At 41.6% G+C, this 23,228-nt stretch overlaps 1 protein-coding gene across 7 annotated transcripts in view; it reads left to right on the forward strand.

Annotated features, from left to right (window-relative positions):
• Positions 1 to 239: 239 nt before the first annotated feature.
• Positions 240 to 23,228, forward strand: part of rubcn (rubicon autophagy regulator) — a 60,498-nt gene continuing 37,509 nt past the window's right edge. For all 7 annotated transcript variants that reach the window (XM_016997139.2, XM_008120002.3, XM_016997140.2 and 4 more), the window contains exons 1-2: positions 240 to 394; positions 12,340 to 12,493. In XM_016997139.2, the coding sequence (XP_016852628.2) occupies positions 384 to 394; positions 12,340 to 12,493 (165 nt within the window). In that variant the 5' untranslated portion in view covers positions 240 to 383. The remainder of the gene's footprint in view (positions 395 to 12,339; positions 12,494 to 23,228) is intronic.

Here is a 23,228-nt window from a genome sequence, read left to right on the forward strand (position 1 = left end):
CAAAATATAAAAAGTTGATTAAACTAAAATGGAATAACTTTAAAATAACTTTGCTGTCATTGTACCAGGGGAGGGAGGCGAGCGTCTTCGTCTGCGCATGCGTAGAGCGCGCGGAGTCAGAGTTGAAGTTTCTAGCGAGTGTGTGTGGGCGAGAGGACGGAACTTTCGTTCGCGCATGCGTGAGGCTTGTTGCGCTTCAGAGTCCAGGCGCATGCGCGTTTGGGAGGGATGGCGACGTCCCGCCTTCGTTTGCGCATGCGTGGAGCGCGCGTAGTCAGAGTTCGGGAGTTGGCCGGTAGGGTGCAGCGCATGCGCACTGAGGGGGATGTAGTTGTGGAGAAGGAGGCGGTGGCTCCTGAGGACGCTTTGGGCCTCCGCCTGGGATGGAAGCCGGGTGAGGAGGAGCATTATTATATATTTTTACTAGCTATGCCCGGCCACGTGTTGCTGTGGTGAAATATTGAGGAATTGGTGGTAGTTAAGGTAAAGGGTCTCCTGGGCTGAGTGGGTTGCTAGGAGACCAAGTGAGCGGAGCTTAGCCTTCTAACTGGCAGCAATCGGATAAAATCAATTCTTCCTCTCCCTCTAATTAGGACTTTATTTTTCTTTTCTTTTTGTTGTATCAACCTAGAGGCATGGATGAGGGGTTGTGCTGTCAATTTTCGAGGTTGTGGGGGGTTTACTTTTGTTGTTTTGTCCACTGCCGTGATGCCATCACTCTTTTATATATATAGATTAGTATTATATATATTATATATATATTGAGGGAATGGGATCGAGGAGGGGGCAACTTAGGGGACTGAGGAATTATTATATTCATAATATATTTATTATTACAGTATGTTATATATTTATATTTGGAGGGAATGGGACCGAGGAGTGCCTAATTTAGGAGACAGGAATTATTACTATAATTATTGTTATATGTGTTATACAGTAGAGTCTCACTTATCCCAGCTTCACTTATCCAATGTTCTGTATTATCCAACGCAGTCTGCCTTTTAGTAGTCAATGTTTTTGTACTAAATGTTGAAATGTTTTGGTGCTAAATTTGTAAATACAGTAATTACTACATAACATTGCTGTGTATTGAACTGCTTTTTCTGTCAGTTTGTTGTGAAACATGATGTTTTGGTGCTTAATTTGTAAAATCATAATGTAATTTTATGTTTAATAGGCTTTTTTTCTTAATCTCTCCTTATACCAGTATTACAAAACTACAAAATCAAAACAGTAGATGGGAACCAAAACTCTGAGGGCTTGACTGACAAAGGATGCCCCCAGGCAAAAGACAAAAACATCTCCAGTGCTGATTAGGGTGATTAACTGAAACATTAATGCTGGCTCCCAGTGACAAAGGACCCTTGCCACACCCCAGACTCTACACAGATATATATATTCTTTCCTTTCCTTACTTAGTTTATCCATACCTCACAACCTCTGAGGATGCCTGCCATAGATGTGGGCGAAACGTCAGGAGAGAATGCTTCTGGAACATGGCCACACAGCCCGAAAGACATACAACAACCCTGTCTCTCCTTATTATCCAACATTTTCACTTATCCAATGTTTTGCCTGCCCGTTTATGTTGGATAAGTGAGATTCTACTGTATATCCTATCCCTTATTAAAGTATGCGATATATTTATTTTATACTAGCTTGGGGACCCGGTGGTGCCTGGGTTATTAGAAGGGTTTGTTTGTTTTGGGATGTTAGGTAATATGTATCACTTAAGTTTGGTCCAGATCTGTCATTGGCTGGGTTCAGGGCTCTCTGGATAAGGGTGAACTACAACTCCCAGATCTGAGATCTATCATCCCCAAACCTGGGCCGTATACACAGTTGGCCATGTTGGGTCTGTGTCCCAAGTTTGGTCGAGATCTGATGTCAGCTGAGTTCAGTGCTTTCTGGATGCAGGTGAACTATAACTCCCAAAATCAAGGTGCATTCCCACTATCCCCTGCAGTATGTTCAGTTGGTCATAGGGCTTCTCTGTCCATTGTTGGTGGGAGTCACAGTATCAGTGAAGCTACTGCAAGTCCAATTATCCGTGGCAAGTTTAGTTCGGATCCATTGTTGGTTGTGTTAACAGTGCTCTCTGGATGTAGGTCAAGTACAACTCTTGTAAATCATGGTGATTTCCCCCAGACCTCTTGTTCAGTTGCTCATCAGTTCCTCTGTTAACTGTGTGCCACAAGAAAGGGTCAGAAAGAGTTAAAGGAGAAGTAGTGGATGGAGTCATGCAAATGAAGGGATGTCCATTCTGGAGGCAAAACAGAACATCTAGGATGAAAGTGTCCCTGCATGAAACCCTTCACTTGGGTAGGGGGCATAATGGTGTCTGTGGAGGACACTGGCAGGGTTTGGGCTACACATTCATGGCGCTCACTATAACCTGGATGTTAGTGGAGGGCAGGCAATTGATGTCTCCTGCAGGGTGGGGACTACAACTGGTTGTGGAGGTGGGAGGCTATCTGTGTAAGTGGACACCTCCTCCACATACACATTTTTCACTTTTTTATGTGCATAGATAGATATATTCTGACGGAATGGGATCAAGGAGGGGGAATTTAAGGGACTGGGAAATTATTGTTATGACAATATTATTATATATATTATGTCTATATTACAGTATATTATATACGGTATTTATATTCTAATGGTATGGATCGAGGAGGGGATAACTTAGGGGACTGAGGAATTATTATATATTATATGTTTATATTACATTATATTATGTGTTTATATTCTGAGGGTTTTCTGGAATGGAGGAAGGGGGAATAGGGGATTGAGGAATTACTATTATTATACTATATTATGTTTATATTCTGCTTTTATCTCTTGGTTGAGATGCCAAATAACTGGGAAAATAGGAAAGCTCATAGGGGTGAAAATAGGAGGAAGAAGTAAATCTGTTGAGGGTGCTTTGAATGCGATTTTCCTGCTTATTGGCAGGGGGTGGACTGGATGGCCCCTGAGTTTTCTTCCAACTCTACGATTCTAAGTAACTTAGGGGAGTGAAGAGGTATTGCTGTTGTTGTTGTTGTTATTATTATTATTATTATTATTATTATTATATTATCTGAGACTGAGGAAATATTATTTTTATATTTATTTGTAATTTTTATTTATTTATTTATGACATTTCTACCTTGCCTTTTTCAAGCCCAGAGGGGACATAGGCAACTATTTGACACCTAAAAAAAGTATACAATTCAAATGGACATTAAAAGAGAATTATAAAATACATTAAAACAATTAAAACTTGCCTCAGTCTGGGCCAGATAATTTGGCTTGTCCCAGTTAAGATGGAGGGACACTATTTTGATGCCTGGCTATCATGACGGACTTGAACATTTGCTCCTGAATGGGATCGTTCAAAGCCGTCCAGGAATGGTACAGATATGCCTAACTTTTAACATGCGAAGACTGGCCCAGTGCCTTCTCCCAAGGTGAAGTATACAACCTTTTGCCTCTCAAAATATTGGGCTGTGATATCTATATTCTTTTCCTGTTCATCATAATCCCTGCTGCTCTCAAGGTCTGTTCTTCTACCTGGGTTGTCCTACTGGTTTCAAGATCTGAAAAGTTTCTGTTTTGAAGTCATTCTGTATCAGGTGCAGCTGAAACAGTTCTTGGGTTTAGACCAGACATGGGCAAACTTTAGCCCTCCCGGTGCTTTGAATTTCAACTCTCACAACTCCTAACAGCCGCTTTGGAGTTGAAGTTCAAAACACCCAGAGAGCCCAAGTTTGCCCATGCCTGGTTCAGAACAAGGTGTCAGCCCCAAAACATGTGTAAGTTAGTGATGAAGAAACAGGCCAAGATGCGACAGCTGAGATCTCCTTGAGAAAGAATTATAGCATGGCAGGAAAAGAAGTAGACCGGGCATTGCAAGTAGAAATTCTCAGCATAAGATGCAGCCTAACAGAGCACATGATTGATCTAAATAGGGACGGGAGGCTGGACTGGTCTAATCCAGTCCTTTCTTGAGAAGGAGCTTGCTTCAGCTCCTTTTTCCTTGTTTGAGTTTTCATGGGAACAAAGCATATCAATGGGAGGAAAGCTTTATTAAGATAAATTGAGACTGCCTTTTTAAGTGGCCATTGGCATTGGGCAAGCTGGCACATGGACTGCTTCTTTCCACTTCAATTCCCAGGCGCTTCCTTTGCCAGCTTGGTTGGTAAAAGAGCCAGTTGCTGTGGATTATTTTCCCAGTGATTTAGTTTCTGTTTCCCAGGAGAGCTAACTTTTTCATGAGAAACAAGCTTGATATGAGCCAATTTGCTGTGGGTTGCTTTGGAAACCGAAGCCTTGCCTTAGAAGCTCTTTCAATTTCCAAGGCAAACAGAGCAATGGCCTTTTCAGAATTCCTATTGTGTGACCCATAGTAATGATTACTAGGGTGTGATGACCAAATGTCTCTAGGGCTACAGTGCTGCATGCACTTACCTGTGAGTAAATAGGATTGGGTTTGTCTGTCTTCCTGTTATGTTGGAGTCTTTTATTAATGTGTTTTCCACAGAGTAACCCAATAACCTCCAGTGTGCAACAATAATACAATGTAACAATTTTTTTAAAAAAATCCTGTCTAATTATGCATTCCTTACTTTGAAAGTAGTTGTTATACACCAGAAACTTTGTTTTTGTGGCTGCTGCATACTGTGTTGAATTGGTTGAGACTCTTATGAGATACTCATTGAAAAACTATAGCAAGATCTGCTGTAAGTTGTCCCTTCCGTAAAGACAAGGTTATTGCAGGTTAATAAACTTTTCCATGTTTTATAATAGAACCAATCTGGAAATTACATTTACTGGTATATCTCAGGAATGTCAGGAAAGAAGATGGAGTGGCTAGGCTGAGAGTTTGGCATGGTGTATCTACTCACAAGTGTGTGTGAATGCCACATTGGTGCGTATGTGTTCAGGGAACAATTTTGTCCTAGATGTTAAATGTGCTCAGGTATCCGTGCTTGCTTAAGTCTTTAGTTTTCTGGAGGAATTACAAATTTGCTGTTTTGCTTTCTTTTTTGTACTCAGTTGGTATCCTCTTTAAGACCTAGGGAGGTAATGGGATTTGGTTATGGACGGAAGAAAATTTTGTGTACGAACCGAAGCAGCATTTTTGTCATGGCCTAGATTTAACTGCACCTTGCAGTAACTGCCCTACTTTATATCCTGTCTTTCTTCCAAGTAGCTGAGGCACAACATCCAAGGTTCCCTCTTGTCCTGCCACCCTTCTCTATTCCTCCAGCCTCCCCTTCAGATTTAACCTGAAAGATCACCCATGGAGCTGAATAGAGAGTTAGACCTTCTGTATCAGCTCTAGTCCAACACTTTAGCACTGTTATTTTCCCTTCTATTTCTAAATAATTTTTAATAGAAGAAATACAAAGAAAACAACCCCAATATTTTATGGTGAGCTCTCCAGATCTATGCAAGTTCAGTTTTGGGATCCTCTGCAGATGCCCCCCAAAAGTGGGTGATCATGTCCTATATTAAATTATGGCAACTCCAGTGCATCCATATTCACATCACTGCCATGTTCGGTATAAGACGTGATGACTTGCGGTCCGGAAATTGCAGATTCCAGACCCACAGAAGGCCCATTGTATAGTGTACTCATTCTCTACATAGAGTAACATACATTAAGACCCGAGGAAGAGCAAGAGAATCTATGAACACTGACTTAGTGTTTACTTGGTAGCTTTGACACTGCAGCATGCCACCACTTCCTAGAAATGTGCTACATTGGAGGGAAAGTGTGTGGGTATGTGAGCTCCTTTTACCTGTTTCTGGGGCTGGCTCTATAAGTTACTCATAGGATATCACTATATTCATTTACATTCAGCAACCAATTTACAACCTTCATAACAACCAATGTGGAATGTAGAGCTTGAATGCAATTGGTTGAGAAGCAAAATATATCAGGTTAATGAGTCCCAATTGTGTTATTTTTTACTTATATCTGTGTTGCTTTAGTTTTAAAAAAGAATTGTATTTCTTAGATCAGAGATGTCCAAGCATTTAGTCACAGGTCTACTGTAATTATGTTCAGAAGAGGGGCTTGGCACTTGTTTGTTGTGTCACTGTTTCTCAAGAAAAAGGACACTTGATGGAATGTCATATTATGTACTAATGCTATAAAAGCCCATCTATTGCAAAATCTTTTCTGCCTTAGACTGAAAAATTTGTTGATTTTTTCAGAAATGGAACAGCTTTTCAGACAGCTTTATGTGGTAGCAACACTTCCTGAATGTCTTCTGAGTCATTGAAGCTGATTTCATTCATCATGTTTCTCCAGAGTGAGAGACACAGAGATCATCTGGCATATGCTCCTCAATTAGATACCTCTCAAGTTGATTGTATGGCATGTCACATTTATATTTAAATAAGTGATTAATTCTTTTAGCTTTATTGTGGTCACCAGTAATTTGTACATGAAGGTTTGTGGAATGGGATTCATGACTTAATGATTGTGTCTGTGATTTTAGTGGCTTCTTGCAGCTGATGTCTATTGAAAACTACCTTTGTCTCTTTCAGAGGGGAGTCACAGTCAATAGGAGTAAATAGGAGACTGCTTTGGTGCATTGCATTTGGACCATATACATTTTCGAAAGCAGCTATAGGTCACATCTTAGAAAAAGAAGAACGCAGAGTCAGCCTTTTGTACTTCTAGCAGAAGGGATATTAGATAGCAGAGCTAGGAAAAATGTCTGAGACCTTAGAAAATTTGAGTAGATTGCTGTGGATGAAGTGAGCCAACTCTGCATTAAGCAGGTGTCCCCATAGTTGTAGTTTAACAATGTTCAGTTAAGCTCGTTCTTCAAAGCTTTATAATATAAGTTTATTGTGAGTTCTTTCTGGATCTCTGAAGCTACAGGTTGAATAGGTAAAAGGAAGATCTTTACATAATGCATAATTAAATAATTGAGTTCATTTTAACAAGTAGTAGAAATGACTTACCAGCTGGAGTAGTTGTAAAAGGAAATGAACAAATTTGTGGAAGATAAGTCTGTTACTGGCTATTGTCATGATGTTTATAAACTTCAGTATGCTTATATGTACCAGTTGCTGGGAATACAAGGAGGAGGAAGCCATTTCATCCATATTGGTTTAGATCAGGTAGACAAGGGTTTCTTAAACTTTTCCACTGGGGAACTCCCTTATGACTGAGCATTTTTTGCATGACTCTGGGTAAATAGATATATAAAATAGGTATAAAAATGCAACATTTACTATTAACAAATCTTGAATTTACAAGTCTTTTAAAAAGCTGATCTCCCCTTTTTTGAAATACATCTGAAGCATCTTCTACAGAGTCCACTGTAAATGCTGCACAGCGGATTTATGTAAATGTCTAGAATAGCCACAAGGTGGCATTCAGAAAATGCATACAGTTGCCAAATTTTGGGGAACCCCAACATTGAGCAAAGGGGACCCCATTTGGGGAAGGGACCTGCAGTTTAAGAAGCAGCGAGGCAGACTTAGGAAGGAAATGGAGTTATATTTTGAAGAATTATTGGTTATACTTCTTGTGTCATGCTAGACTTCATTTTCCTTTGTTTTCATCCAACATGGCTCTTACATTCCTAATGGCGTCCACAATTATCCCCATAATTTAGTGGTGGGGATTTAGTATGAGATAGCAAGACTGTTTTCATTTAGGTATGGCTTTGCAGGGACCTTCAGTATCATTAACATTATCTTTCTTTAAACTCTTTGAAGTAATATAAGGCCTGTTTTAGTAGTTGATTGTTCTGGAGGACACATCTCAAATGGTGGTATTGAATGATGCTTAGTCTTTATTCCAGTTGGTATTTTGACTTCTCCAAAGATTTATGTTATCTCTTATGATGTTCAACATCTAAACTTTTGGGAGATGCTCTTTGAGGTCGTATTTTCTGTATTCTAATCACATTACAGCCTGATTCCAGAGAAACAATGGCATCCTTAATCTTTAAGCATGTGATTTAATAAGCATTTATATGACAGAAGTGCTGATAACATTTTGAGGAGAGGTTTTCAGCCAATTCTAGCTGTAGTTACTCCTTTCCTGAAGGTCAGGTATTCAGGATTTTTCTAGATCAGCTTTACTCCTGGATAAAGAGATAGCAGCTGTGTCCAGCTTTAATAATTACAGTAGAGTCTCACTTATCCAACATAAACAGGCCAGCAGAACATTGGATAAGCAAATATGTTGGATAATAAGGAGGCATTAAGGAAAATCCTATTAAATATCAAATTAGGTTATGATCTTACAAATTAAGCACCAAAACATCATGTTTAACAACAAATTTGACAGAAAAAGTTCAATACGCAGTAATGCTATGTAGTAATTACTGTATTTACGAATTTAGCTCCAAAATATCATGATGTATTGAAAACATTGCCTACAAAAATGCATTGGATAATCCAGAACGTTGGATAAGTGAGACTCTACTGTATAATAATTAATATTTTATTTTTATACCCCGCCCCATCTCCCCGAGGGGACTCGGGGCGGCTTACATGGGGCCAAGCCCAGGCAGTAAACAATTTAAAACTCAGCAATAAAAACAAATCATAAACAAATAAAATCACATATACCAATAAACAATAAGCTTTGCTTATGGCTATTCTGTAATTTTTAATTCCCTGTTTTTTTTTTGTTATGCTTTAGTAACTGTTCAGCATACTATTTAGCTGGAACCTGGGGTGGAATGCAGATGATTCTCCAAGTGCATTTCTGACTCAGCAGTGCCTTCTTTACCAAGAAGAAATTATTGTGATTCCAGATTAAAACAGTGACTCATTGAAGAATGTGCCTGGTTTACTTCTGTTTCTACTCTTGAAACCAGCCTTGAAACCTTTGCTGGGCGAGTGATGACTTAACCACCTTCTTCTTTTTCTTGCCACTCGGCCCTTTGTTCTTCTCTACTTCTCTTGATTGTCATAATGTTTCTTGTTCAGTGACTTACCGCTCTTTTAAAAATGTGTTCCTGCTAATAATTGGAATATTGCATGTGAGAAGGCATAAAAAGGAAAACAAAAAATGTAACTTTATATTCACTTGATTTTAGGGGATGCTGTAACCCAAACATCCGGGCATCCCCTGGGTAACGTCCTTGCAGACGGCCAATTCTCTCACTCCAGAAGCAACTCTGGTTGCTCCTGACACGAAAAAAAAGGGGGGGGGGATGCTGTAGATGCAGAAGCTAAACTTACAACCTGAGATCTTTTTGCACTTGGCATAAAATAATGTCTTTATCTGGAAGGATCTTAAAAAAGCTATAGAGAAATCTTTTTGAGCAGCCTCCAATACAGACCACTTTTTTAATTTAACATCTAGCCTGGGGGGAAAATCTGTAAAACTTGAAAGCTACTTTGTGACTTTAAATTGATGATTTAAATGGGATTTTTGCCTTCGGAAACACTGTAATTGGATGCATTTTGTATCCTTTGTTGAAAAACTAAAACCAGATGCAAATGAAAAACCACTCTTGCAATAGAACAATTGCTAGAAGAAGAATATATACCATGTACAAATAATAATAATAATAATAATAATAATAATAATAATAATAATAATAAGAAGCCCCGGTGGTGAAGTGCATTAAAGCACTGAGCTGGAGACCAAAAGGTCCCAGGTTCAAACCCCGGGAGCGGCGTGAGCGGCTGCTGTTAGCTCCAGCTCCTGCCAACCTAGCAGTTCGAAAACATGCCAATGTGAGTAGATCAATAGGTACTGCTCCGGCGGGAAGGTAACGGCGCAGTCATGCTGGCCACATGACCTTGGAGGTGTCTATGGACAATGCCGGCTCTTCGGCTTAGAAATGGAGATGAGCACCAACCCCCAGAGTCAGACATGACTGGACTTAACGCCAGGGGAAAACTTTTACCTACCTTACAAATAAAGTGATTACTATTTGCACTGTGTTTTCAGTTTGAGTAGTTGACATATACAGGCAGTTCCCGAGTTACAAACATTCAACTTTCGAATGAGTCATAGGTAAGAATGGGGCTGAGACAACAGGAAGTGAGAGCAATCAACCCCCAAGAAGGGAAATTAACTCCTGGAAGAGTTATTATGCTGGGGAAGAGTGGTCTCCACTGAAGCTTTATCTCCAAATCCTTGTTTCCACAACAAGCCAAATTTTCCAAAATTTGATTCTCACAGGGACAGAAAGTGAAGTGAAATCTTCTGAACAGGCAGAGACAGCAAACAAGCACCACAAGGGTGTTAACACCCTCCATATATTTTTTGATTAGAGTTGCATTTAAAAATGTCCCTGTTCCAATTTGCATACAAATTCAACTGAAGAACAAACCTATAGAACCTATAGAACTTATCTTGTTCATAACTTGGGGACTGCCTGTATATGGTAATCCTCTCCTTAAATGCTACCCCCTTTTTCATGCATGTTGTGTCTTTTTAGGTTGCAAGACTGAAGGCAGGGAATTGTCAAATTAAAAACATGTAAACCACTTATGTAAAGCACTATGATGCCATCTGAATAAATTGTCATCTTCATTGTAGAAATTGAGGAATGACCTGGAAAGGCAAAAGTAATTCAAAAGTGTGGCCTCACATATTGTTTGTATCTGAGGATGAAAGGGTTAGCACAAAGGATGCAAGCCAAAGGTATTTTGTGGAAGGATTTGAAGGAATGGTGATATAATTTAGATGTCTCTGAGATGAAGCTGCAGGGGAAGCCATGAGAGAATGAGCAGAGTTTATTTGATCTCAATGGTTATTTGCCTTGAAAGGAGTTGGACATATTCATGGACAGCAGGGTATTGTCTTCATGAACTCTAAAATTCCTTGTGTTTGATGGTTCCTTTTTTTTTTTCTCTTTGAATGTCTGCATTTAGGAGTGAGAGAGCAGAGGAACAAACACGCTGCTCAAGAAGCCTTGAAATTGCTGCATTTGCAACTAAGGTCTTTGTTTCTCCCTCCTGAAAACTGGCAAGTTACCAGCCAGCTTCTTTTTCCATGTCAGTCAACCAATGATGACATTATTTAGCATTCCAAAAACCTTGAAAGGTGTGTGGGTGGGTGGGTATGTGTACATACACCTATTCGTTAAGTATTGCCACCGTTGCACAATGACATGGAGAAAGTACTTGAATGGCACACATTCTTTCCCTGCAAATATGGGCTTGCAGGATACATTAAAAATAGCCCTGCAGGGAGAGCTGGGGATTTCCCCCTGAGGCTGGTCTTTTACCCAGACATTCACTATTCTGAAGTAGTAGTTCTATTTTATAAAACAGCTGAACAAAGGTAGCTTCTGTCCTAGAACAACTGTCTGACTCTTGAAGGCTCATGACTGTTCAGCTTTGTGGTTGAGATGCAAGGCACATTCTTCCAAAGCACTTAAAAACAAACAGGAGGGGGCTTCTAAATATAGACCTAACTCAAAGCTTGCCAGCTCTCAATTCTATTCTTTCTGGCTCAAAGAGCCCTTGAATAGGAGCTCTAGCATTCCCCGTTTCCCATCCTCAGTCTTTGATCCATTCTGGAACGACCTACAATAACGCTTTTCATTATTTCATCCTTTCTTTAAATCTCTTGGCTTTTCTCATCCATTTGAAATGAATTTTAAAAATGTATAGTGGTGTTTATTTGTTTCAACATGTTTTTATGCTAACCTGGAAGGGATATGTAAACCAGACAATCGGGCATTTAAGAATCCTGAACTCAGAGCAACACTGATGCATTCATGGCAGCATTTGCCACTCTGTCATTTTCCTTCTGTTTGTTACCATATAATACAGAGTGTTACTGTATAATACAGAGTGAGTGTTCCGTAAACAAAATGCTTGGAATCAGAAGTGTTATGTATTTCATTTTTTTTGAATGCTTGCTCTCAAGAAGTTGATACTCAGAGCAGGAAACACCTGAACCTTGAAGGTTCAGTTTAGCTGTCATGGCTATTGGCAGTTAATGAAACATTCATGAATCTGCCTCCACCCTCTTTGCCCCCAGTGGCTCTGAAGGAACACTTTATAAGTTAATTATGTGTTTTGAGAAAAAGGACTTCCCTTTTATTATCTTGAATTGACCGATGGTCTGGTTTGAATGGGGAGGGGGGGTTGAATGTGTTACTTTTTGGAAGAGACAGGGCTTTGGACAAACATACTGTACTTACAGATTCCAGTCATACGAAGAGTTTAGGTGAGATTGTAATGCAAAGAGACACACAAAGAACTAGACCAATAATCCATTTCTTTGGCTGATCCTACATCCATGCATTTTTATGTGCCAGTTTTTCTGGTTTATGGAAACACTGAGAAAACTTCATTGACACTGCTAAACTGATGGTAGTTTGATCGTAGTTTGTTTGCACTTTGCAGGAAAGAGCACTGGAAGCTTCTGGGCAGCCTAAAGTCTACTGTGGAGGGCTTGGTGTCCATCAGCAATCCCAACGTCTGGTCTAAATATGGGGGCTTACAACGGCTCTGCAGGGACATGCATGGCATCCTGTACCATGGTCTCATCCCAGACAAGGTAGGTCTCCCCAGGTGGGGCTATCTGGAAATTATTCCCTTTCTCTCGTCTCAAGAGGTAGTTCATCTGGAATGGTCATAAAATATGAGATGATCTGATACAAGAATGGACCAGTGTTCTTTCCCTGGGATTTTTCTGGGGCCACATAATGTCAGAAATTCTCCCCAAGTGCAGAGAAAGCAAAACTGGCCAGAAGTCAACTTCTGTTTCTGAAAAACAGATATTACACTATGCAACATTATTTTTGTTCCTGGGTTATAAATGTCATTTCCTAATAGGTTCTTTATAAAAACATTGAAAAAGTTGATTAAACTGCAAAAACTCTGTTTCTGCGGGAGGGCATCCTGCAGCACATTTTGCTATAGTTTTTCAATGAATAATTCATAGAGTCTCAACCACTTCAACAGACTTTGTGGCAGCTACAAAAATAAAGTTTCTGGAATAGAACGATGACTTTCAAAGTAAGTACTGTGCAGTTAAACAGCAAATAACACTTTCAAACCAAGAACAGGATTTTTTTTTTCAAATTTTGTCACATTGTGTTATTTGATGCAAGTGGCCACATGCTTTCTTTAGAAAAAGAATGACTAATTCAGGACAGGCAATTCAGTATTTCATCCAGAAAACTTATAGCCCTCCCTCCAAGGCTTTTGGGACAGGGATAAAGATGGTGATGATAATGATGGTAATAATGATAATGATAATAATAGTCACATTGCTGCTCTTTGGTAACCCAGCCTAGTTTTCACCATTCCAATGGTATTATGTCTTGAAAAAAATGTATCTACAAATATTAGTAGATATATTACGACCACTGAAAAAGGAGCATGAAACAGGTGAGGGAAGAGTGATTCATGGACCAACTACTGCCACTGTTTTTAAAACAGTAGGTATATGCGCATCACAATGGCCCTTGTAAGCCCTTCAGCCTTGGCCATCCCTAGCTTCATTGTGGGGATCAGTGTCAGTGGAGAGGAGTGAGAGTTAGTGTAAAGGAGTTAGACCAGGCCCTTAGATTATGCTTTTCCTTCATGGCAGGGGGTTGGACTGGATGGCCCTTGTGGGCTCTTCCAACTCTTATTATTCTGTGATTCTATAATTCCCATGTATGCTGCTTTGACTTCTCTGAAGCAATGAAGTCAGGATATAGTGTAAGCACACTAAATTAAATAAATAAAACAAATTTTACTTGATACCTTTCTTGATGTCTTCTACATTGGGACATTACACTTTGAATTGCTGGCACTAATGGGATTTGCTAAAAATTTATAAAAGATGAGAAGGCATCTGAATATTCTTGAATTCTTTTTGAAAGGGGTTAACTCCGATGTGCAAGCACAGCTGGTCATCTGTAATTATGATTTTTCTGCCTGAGAGATGGCTCTTTTTGTTTTGAATCTACTGCCAATCAGTCTCCCTTGCTGTACTCAGAATGTTTTCCCTCCATGCTCCTCATGATTTTATATGGACTCAATATTCATCCTTTTCACTGCTTTGTGGGGAAAGCAGTGGAACTTTAGCCCATGTTCTGTTGCCATTGCTTTTGTTGAACAGTAAGAATAAATCATTTACTTGCCTTGATCATCTTGTGGCTTGGAATATTCTCCTTTTGAGATAAGAGTTGGTAGTATCTGATTATAAGACTTTCCCCTGCCTCTAAAGATGTATAACCACATGGTTTATTGTAAGAGCAGGGAAGCTATAATTCATATTTTGAGTAATTGTTGGCTTTTTCCCATAGAATGAAATAAATCACAGTCCTTCCTTCTCTTTCTCTTTCTGACATACATTCGCACCCAGAGTCCTTGAATGTATAGATAACATCTTGAAATTGTGTATGGCTTACCTTTTGATAAATGATCATTAATCAGAAGGAGAAAAGAAGGCTGTTGGTACTTGAGATGAGATTTCAATGCTCTAAGTCTCTTGTGTATGAAGCCAGGCCATTATCCCATGTAAGTTGTCATTTTCTGCACGGACTTGTAGCAATTTTCTCCTCTTCCACCTGAAAGTCTTTTTTGTGTTTCCTTAATTAGTATACTCAGTTATAGCTTAATGAAGCCTTAATTAACCACCTCGTATCTGATAAATACAGTGTTCCCTCACTTATCACTGGGGTTAGGTTCCAGGACCACCCACAATAAGTGAAAATCGGCGAATTAGGGACACTATATTTGTTTTAATATTTATACATTACTTTAGTAGTTATATACTATTTTAAGTCTTTATCAACCAATCATGTGTTGATAAATTGCCTCCTTCTCCTCCCGTTGCCGCTTAGGCTCCTTTTCTCCCCCTTTGGCTTCTCCTTCCTCCCTTCCTTAGGTTGTAAATTGTAATTTTTTATGATTTATAATAGTCTTTTAGAGTTTATTGAAAAACCACGAAACAGAAAATCCGCAAAAAATGAACCACAAAGTAGTGAGGAACACTGTACATTTCAATAAAGAGCAAACTGAGAACTTTTTTAGGATCAATTCTTCTTTATACCAACAGGAATTAGTAAATGGGAAAATATTTTAATCTATTTCTCACTTCTATTACAAAATAAACTTGCAAAAATTGAATAACAGATACCTATGTAACTTACAATAATATTAATTCTTAAGATGTCAAGACTTTCATAGATAAAAGTTTCACTAAGCTTCACTAGGGAAGTGTATTATTCAAAAGGTTGCTGCAGTTGCAGAGACACAGACATGAGTTTCTAATGGTGAGGAAGCTGGTAGTCCCAGGTGACAGAAAATATGCTTGTTTGCCTAAAGGTTATTCCATCACGTAATCTGATTGCTATCTTAAATTAAGGTAATATTCTTAGCTGTTTCATTGTCACTAAACATTCCTGGGAGGTGAAACATCTCAGACACTTTCCGCTTCAGTTGTTTACAGGGCTGTTGTGGAGATAAAGTGAGAAGGAAAAGGCCCAGGTACAGCATCTTCAAATCACTGAAGGAAAGTCTGTGTATAAGTTTAAGAAACACACACGGTTAAGATTGGTTCTGGATTTTCAAGTGTTTCTTTCTACTCTCCCCAGAGAGTTTGATTAGGCTCTGGGGGAGAAAAGACAAACAGAAAAATTCATTATGCTGAAAAGTGAACTACAATACCTTTGGTTTTCTACCTAGTTGACTCTCATTCATCAGGCTACTTGCACTGTTCCCATCCAAGGTACAGTAGAGTCTCACTTATCCAACATAAACGGGCCGGCAGAACGTTGGATAAGCGAATATGTTGGATAATAAGGAGAGATTAAGGAGAAGCCTATTAAACATCAAATTAGGTTATGATTTTACAAATTAAGCACCAAAACATCGTGTTATACAACAAATTTGACAGAAAAAGGAGTTCAATATGCAGTAATGCTACATAGTAATGACTGTATTTACGAATTTAGCACCAAAATATCACGATGTATTGAAAACATTGACTACAAAAATGCATTGGATAATCCAGAACGTCGGATAAGCGAGTGTTGGATAAGTGAGACTCTACTTCAGGAGATGGCCATCGAGGTTGTGTGGGGGAGGGGACGTCGCGGTCGTTTCCATCATCCCAGGGAGAAGCGCAACAAAACTCTTGCGACCCTGAGGAAAGATAGGTTAGGTAGCCTTCATGACAGACCCCCCGGCTTTAAGGTCTTGTTGCTAAATGCCAGATCTGTCAACGGTAAGTCAGCAGTAATCCAGGACTTGATCCTGGACGAAAAGGCAGATCTGGCCTGCATTACTGAAACTTGGTTGGATGAGCTGGGGGGTGTCAATCTTACCCAGCTGTGTCCTCCAGGCTACGAAGTGCATCAACAGGCCAGGCGCGGGGGGCGGGGAGGTGGTGTAGCAGTGGTCTATCAGGACACCATTCCCCTGACCAGATGCCCCGTTCCTCAATCGTCTGGGTTTGAGTGTGTCCACTTGAGGGTGGGGACCCGGGACAGTTTGGGGATTCTGCTTGTGTACCGTCCACCCCGCGACACAGCAGTCTCCCTGCCTGAGCTCGCAGAGGTGGTCTCTAGCTTGGTGTTGGTCTCCCAGCGACTGGTTGTCCTGGGGGACTTCAACATCCACGCGGAGGCCCCTTTATCTGGTGCAGCTCAGGACTTCATGGTTGCCATGACAACCATGGGACTGTCCCAAGTGATATCTGGCCCCACTCATCAGGCTGGACACACTCTAGACCTAGTATTTGTGACGGACGGTGGACAAGTCGGTGTGGAAGAGCCAAATATTCTTCCATTGTCATGGACCGACCATCATCTGATCAGTGTTAGACTTACTGTTGCACCAAACCTCCGCAGGGGTGGCAGACCGATTAAGATGGTCCGCCCCTGGAGACTTATGGATCCGGATGGATTCCTGATGTCTCTTGGGGAACTTCCTGTCATGTCGGCTGACGATCCGGTGGAGACCCTGGTCGATCTCTATAACACCGAGATGGCCAGGGCTCTTGACACGATCGCCCCTGAACGTCCCCTCTCGCTCCGCAGAGCCAGGTCAGCTCCTTGGTTCACTGAGGAGCTGGCTTTGATGAAGCGGGCGAGGCGGGGACTAGAGTGCAAGTGGTGGAAGACTCGGAGCATCACCGACCAAACACGGGCTAGAGCCTCCATTAAGGCCTACTCTGTGGCGTTGCAGGCAGCCAGAAAAACTTTCTCGACTGCCCGCATCGCATCTGCAACAAACAGACCAGCAGAGTTGTTCCGGGTTGTCCGGGAGCTCCTTCATCCTCATGAGGTGGAGGAGCCCCTTGACAACTCGGTCACTCGATGCAGCGAGTTCGCGCATCATTTTGCAGATAAAGTTGCTCGATTACGCTCCGACTTGGACGCCAGCTTTGATACAGTGCCTGATGAGTTACCTAGAGCATCTGTCAATTCCATCTTGATGGATTCGTTTCAACCTGTTCGGCCTGATGACGTGGACAAGATCCTTGGAGCGATGAGACCAACCACATGTGCTCTGGACCCTTGCCCTACTTGGCTTATAAAGCTTGCCAGGGGTGGGTTGGTCGATTGGTTTTTGAGGATTATCAATGCCTCACTGGAACAAGGGCTTTTTCCATCCAGCCTGAAACAGGCAACTATTAGACCAATTCTAAAAAAGGCATCCCTTGATTCCTCCATTCTATCGAACTATCGACCAATTTCAAACCTCCCATTCTTAGGCAAGGTTCTGGACTGATTATCTTGACCCATTCCAGTCTGGTTTCAGGCCTGGTCATGGCACTGAGACGGCTTTGGTCGCCTTGGTGGATGACCTCCGCAGAGAGCTGGACAGGGGGAGTGTGTCCCTGTTGGTTCTCCTGGACATCTCAGCGGCTCTCGATACCATCGACCATGGTATCCTTCTGGGACGGCTCTCCGGGATGGGCCTTGGGGGTACTGCTCTCCAGTGGCTCCAGTCCTTCCTGGAGGGCCGATCCCAGATGGTGAAGCTGGGGGTCACCTGCTCGGACCCCTGGCCTTTGACCTGTGGGGTCCCGCAAGGTTCCATTCTGTCCCCCATGCTTTTTAATATCTACATGAAACCGCTGGGCGAGGTCATCCGGGGTTTTGGAGTTCGGTGCCATCTCTACGCAGATGACACTCAACTCCACTACTACTTTCCACCTGCTTCCAAGGAAGCCCCTCGGATCCTAGACCAGTGCCTGGCCGCTGTGATGAGTTGGATGAGGGCCAACAAGCTGAAGCTTAATCCTGATAAGACAGAGGTCCTCCAGGTCAGCCGTTCGACCGATTGGGGCATAGGGTGGCTACCTGTGCTTGACGGGGTCGCACTCCCCCTGAAGGCGCAGGTCCGCAGTTTGGGGGTCCTCCTGGATTCATCGCTGTCACTTGATGCCCAGGTGTCGGCGGTGGCCGGGAGGGCCTTTGCACAATTAAAACTTGTGCACCAACTGCGACTGTACCTCGAGAAGTCTGGCTTGACCACGGTGGTCCACGCTCTAGTTACCTCAAGGATGGATTACTGTAACGCACTCTACGTGGGGCTGCCCTTGAAGACGGTCCGGAAATTACAGTTGGTACAACGGTCGGCAGCCAGGTTACTAACTGGAGCTGCTTATAGGGAGCGGTCAACCCCCCTGTTCAAGCAGCTCCACTGGCTGCCGATAATATTCCGGGCCCAATTCAAGGTGCAGGTTATCTATATATATAAAAGAGTGATGGCATCACGGCGACTCACAAAACAACAAAAGTACAGGCCCCGCAACCTCGAAATTTGACAACACAGCCCATCATCCATGCCTCCAGGTTGATACAACAAAAAGAAAAGAAAAACAAAGTCCTAATTAGAGGGAGAGCAATAATTTTTTTTATCCAATTGCTGCCAGTTTAGAGGGCTAATCTCTGCCCACTTCGTCTCCTAGCAACCAACTCCTAGCAAGCCAAGGGACAGCCAGGGTTCAGTTAGGGGACAGGCAGACTTAGGCTATCTAATTTGCACTGGATTATATGGCAGTGTAGACTCAAGGCTCTTCCACACAGCTATATAACCCATTTATAATCTTATATTATCTGCTTTGCACTGGATTATCTTGACTCCACACTACCATATAATCCACTTCAGTGTGCATTTTATCCAGCTGTGAAGAAGGGGCCTCATATAATCCAGTTCTAAGCAGATAATATAAGATTATCAATAAACAGTAGACTCTCACTTATCCAACATAAACAGGCCGGCAGGATAAGTGAATATGTTGGATAATAAGAAGGGATTAAGGAAAAGCCTATTAAACATCAAATTAGGTAATCGTTCTACAAATTAAGCACCAAAACATCATATTATATAACAAATTTGACAGAAAAAGTAGTTCCATGCGCAGTAATGTTATGTTGTAATTACAGTAGGGTCTCACTTATCCAACACTCGCTTATCCAATGTTCTGGATTATCCAATGCATTTTTGTAGTCAATGTTTTCAATATATCGTGATATTTTGGTGCTAAATTCATAAATACAGTAATTACTACATAGCATTACTGTGTATTGAACTACTTTTTCTGCCAAATTTGTTGTCTAACATGATATTTTGGTGCTTCATTTGTAAAATCATAACCTAATTTGATGTTTAATAGGCTTTTCCTTAATGCCTCCTTATTATCCAACATATTCGCTTATCCAATATTCTGCCAGCCCGTTTATGTTGGATTAGTGAGACTCTACTGTACTGTATTTACAAATTTACCACTAAAATATCACAATGAATTTAAAACACTGACTACAAAAACATTGATTATGAAAAGGCAGACTGCGTTGGATAATCTAGAACATTGTATAAGTGAATGTTGGATAAGTGAGATTCTACTTTAATATGAAATAATTACTGGGATAGAATAATGCAGAACAATATAATCTCTAAAACCAGGACAGTAAATAAACAGGGGAATTCCACACAGGAAACAATCAGGGCCAGCTAACACCTCCCAACAAAGTATTCCCATCACCAAAGTCTGGAAAATCCTCTGTTTTCTCAGGACCACAGACAGTAGAAGCACATAAAATATCACAAACAACACCACTCTGAAAACAAGGGAATTCCACACAGGAAAGAATCAGGGCCAGCTAACACCTCCCAACAAAAAATTCACTCAGGGAGGAAACAGCCAGGCTTTAAAGCTGCAAGGCCATTACATCCTAATCATTTTTCCTAATTGCAGCATTCATACTTGCCTCCAACAGAAAAAAAAAAACCAATCAGAAATATTGTATATTCACAATCTTTAGGAAATAATATCCCCTGATGGCGCAGCGTGTTAAAGCGCTGAGCTGCTGAACTTCTGGACCGAAAGTCCACAGGTTTGAATTGGGGGAGCGGAGAGTCCCCACTGTTAGCCCCAGCTTCTGCCAACCCAGAAGTTCAAAAACATGCAAATGTGAGTGCATCAACAGGTACTGCTCCGGCGGAAAGGTAACGCCGCTCCATGCAGTCATCCCACATGACCTTGGAGGAGTCTACGGACAACGCCGGCTCTTCGGCTTAGAAATGGAGATGAGCACCAACCCCCAGAGTCAGACACGACTGGACTTAATGTCAGGGAAAAACCTTGACCCTTTACCTTAACTACCACCAGTTCCTCAGTACTTTATTTCCCATACCACCATACTTCGCCACAGCAACGCATGGCCTGGCACAGCTAGTAGTAATATATAATGCTTATATATTGTGCTATGCTAATAATATGTACATATAATTTGTAAGCTACCCTTACCCTTCGGGGTAAGAAGAGTGGGATATAAATGTTGCTAATAAATAATAATAATAATAATAATAATAATAATAATAATAATAATAATAACAACAACTTTATTTTTATACCCCGCCTCTATCTCCCCAAAGAGGACTCAGGGCGGCTTACATGGGGCCAAGCCCGAATAAAAACAATCTATATATATAAAAGGGTAATGAAATTTCGGTCTAGGACAAAACAACAATACTACACATCCCAGAAACACTAAACTTGGCAGCACAACCCCTCATCCATGCCTCTACGTTCATACAAGAAAAAGCTCCAGCTACTCCAGAAAACGGCCAGGCTTTGAGACTGCAAGGCTATTCACTGCTATTCCATCTGGCCAACAAAGGATTCCCATAAGCCACAGCAACGCGTGGCCGGGCAAAGCTAGTTACCTATAAAGCTCTAAACGGTTCAGGACCTGCCTATCTTCGTGACCGCATCGTTCCCTATGAACCTACGCGCTCTCTGAGATCTTCCGGGGAGGCCTTCCTCACAGATACGTCTGGTGGGGACGAGAGAGAGGGCCTTCTCGGCCGTGGCCCCCCGGCTCTGGAACTCCCTCCCTAGGGAGATTAGGTTGGCACCCTCCCTACCATCCTTTAAGAAACAATTGAAAACCTGGATGTTCGGGCTGGCCTTTGGAGAGACAGCCATTGGATGACCAGCCTCATTATAATTCTATCCTGAATGTTATTAGGCTCCTTTCATCGGGGTATTTTAATCTAATGATTTTATCTTATATTGCTGCTATAGTCCCCCCCCCCCCCCACCTTTGAAGTTGACGGATTTGCATTGGTGGTTGTTTGATATTATTACTATTATATAAACCTTGTTTTAACTTCTGTTTTATCATCTTCTTGTGTTTTAAACTGTGTATATTGTTTAATGTATTTGTGTTTTAAACTGTGTATATTTTTTAATGCTGTTACTTTTGTAACGTTGTGAGCCGCCCCGAGTCCCCATGGGGAGATGGTGGCGGGGTATAAATAAAGTTTTATTATTATTATATTATTATTACTGTAGTAGAACTGTGGTGCTAAATCTCTGAGAGCTTTGGTTGTGATTTTAAACGGTATTAAAAAAATCAAGCTAATTAAAGCATGAATTCTGGAAATGTGCATTTTAGACATTTTTTAGTATTGAATTGTAGGAGAGTCTTTAATTCGTGCCCCATTTGCTGGTGGTTTCCGACCTGAGTGTTAGCTTTGCATGTTTTCTAAAGAAAGCACCAGAGGCAATGGTTGGGTTTCTGTCTCTCTCTCCCCCTCCCCTATTGTCTCCAACCATGCATATGAAAGGAGGGCTGCTTCTTACCTTTTGTTGTGAACATCGCCTGTGGTGCTTATTATGGTTGTGTTGCACTTGTGTTTTTTGCAAGTCTTTATGCCATAGCATTGGCACCTGAGCTATCTGTCTCTCAGTGCATAGATCTTGGAACAAATGACACACCATGACTGGTATCTCTTTCAGGGGAATGCTCAAGAAAGCAAAGGGTGCTCACCAATGCGTCGTCTTCATCATGGAAAGAAGTGACAAGTGGAGTGCCGCAGGGCTCCGTCCTGGGCCCGGTTCTGTTCAACATCTTTATTAACGACTTAGACGAAGGGTTAGAAGGCACGATCATCAAGTTTGCAGATGACACCAAACTCGGAGGGATAGCTAACACTCCAGAAGACAGGAGCAGAATTCAAAACGATCTTGACAGACTAGAGAGATGGGCCGAAACTAACAAAATGAAGTTCAACAGGGACAAATGCAAGATACTTCACTTCGGCAGAAAAAATGGAAATCAAAGATACAGAATGGGGGACGCCTGGCTTGACAGCAGTGTGTGCGAAAAAGATCTTGGAGTCCTCGTGGACAACAAGTTAAACATGAGCCTACAATGTGATGCGGCAGCTAAAAAAGCCAATGGGATTTTGGCCTGCATCAATAGGGGAATAACGTCTAGATCCAGGGAAGTCATGCTCCCCCTCTATTCTGCCTTGGTCAGACCACACCTGGAATACTGTGTCCAGTTTTGGGCACCGCAGATGAAGGGAGATGCTGACAAGCTGGAAAGCGTCCAGAGGAGGGCAACTAAAATGATTAAGGGTCTGGAGAACAAGCCCTATGAGGAGAGGCTTAAAGAGCTGGGCATGTTTAGCCTGCAGAAGAGAAGGCTGAGAGGAGACATGATAGCCATGTACAAATATGTGAGGGGAAGTCATAGGGAGGAGGGAGCAAGCTTATTTTCTGCTGCCCTGCAGACTAGGACACGGAACAATGGCTTCAAACTACAGGAAAGGAGATTCCACCTGAACATCAGGAAGAACTTCCTCACTGTGAGGGCTGTTCGGCAGTGGAACTCTCTCCCCCGGGCCGTGGTGGAGGCTCCTTCTTTGGAGGCTTTTAAGCAGAGGCTGGATGGCCATCTGTCGGGGGTGCTTTGAACGCGATTTCCTGCTTCTTAGCGGGGGGTTGGACTAGATGGCCCTTGAGGTCTCTTCCAACTCTACTATTCTAT

The sequence above is a fragment of the Anolis carolinensis genome, chromosome 3 (assembly GCF_035594765.1).
Source record: "Anolis carolinensis isolate JA03-04 chromosome 3, rAnoCar3.1.pri, whole genome shotgun sequence".
Lineage (NCBI taxonomy): Eukaryota > Metazoa > Chordata > Lepidosauria > Squamata > Dactyloidae > Anolis > Anolis carolinensis.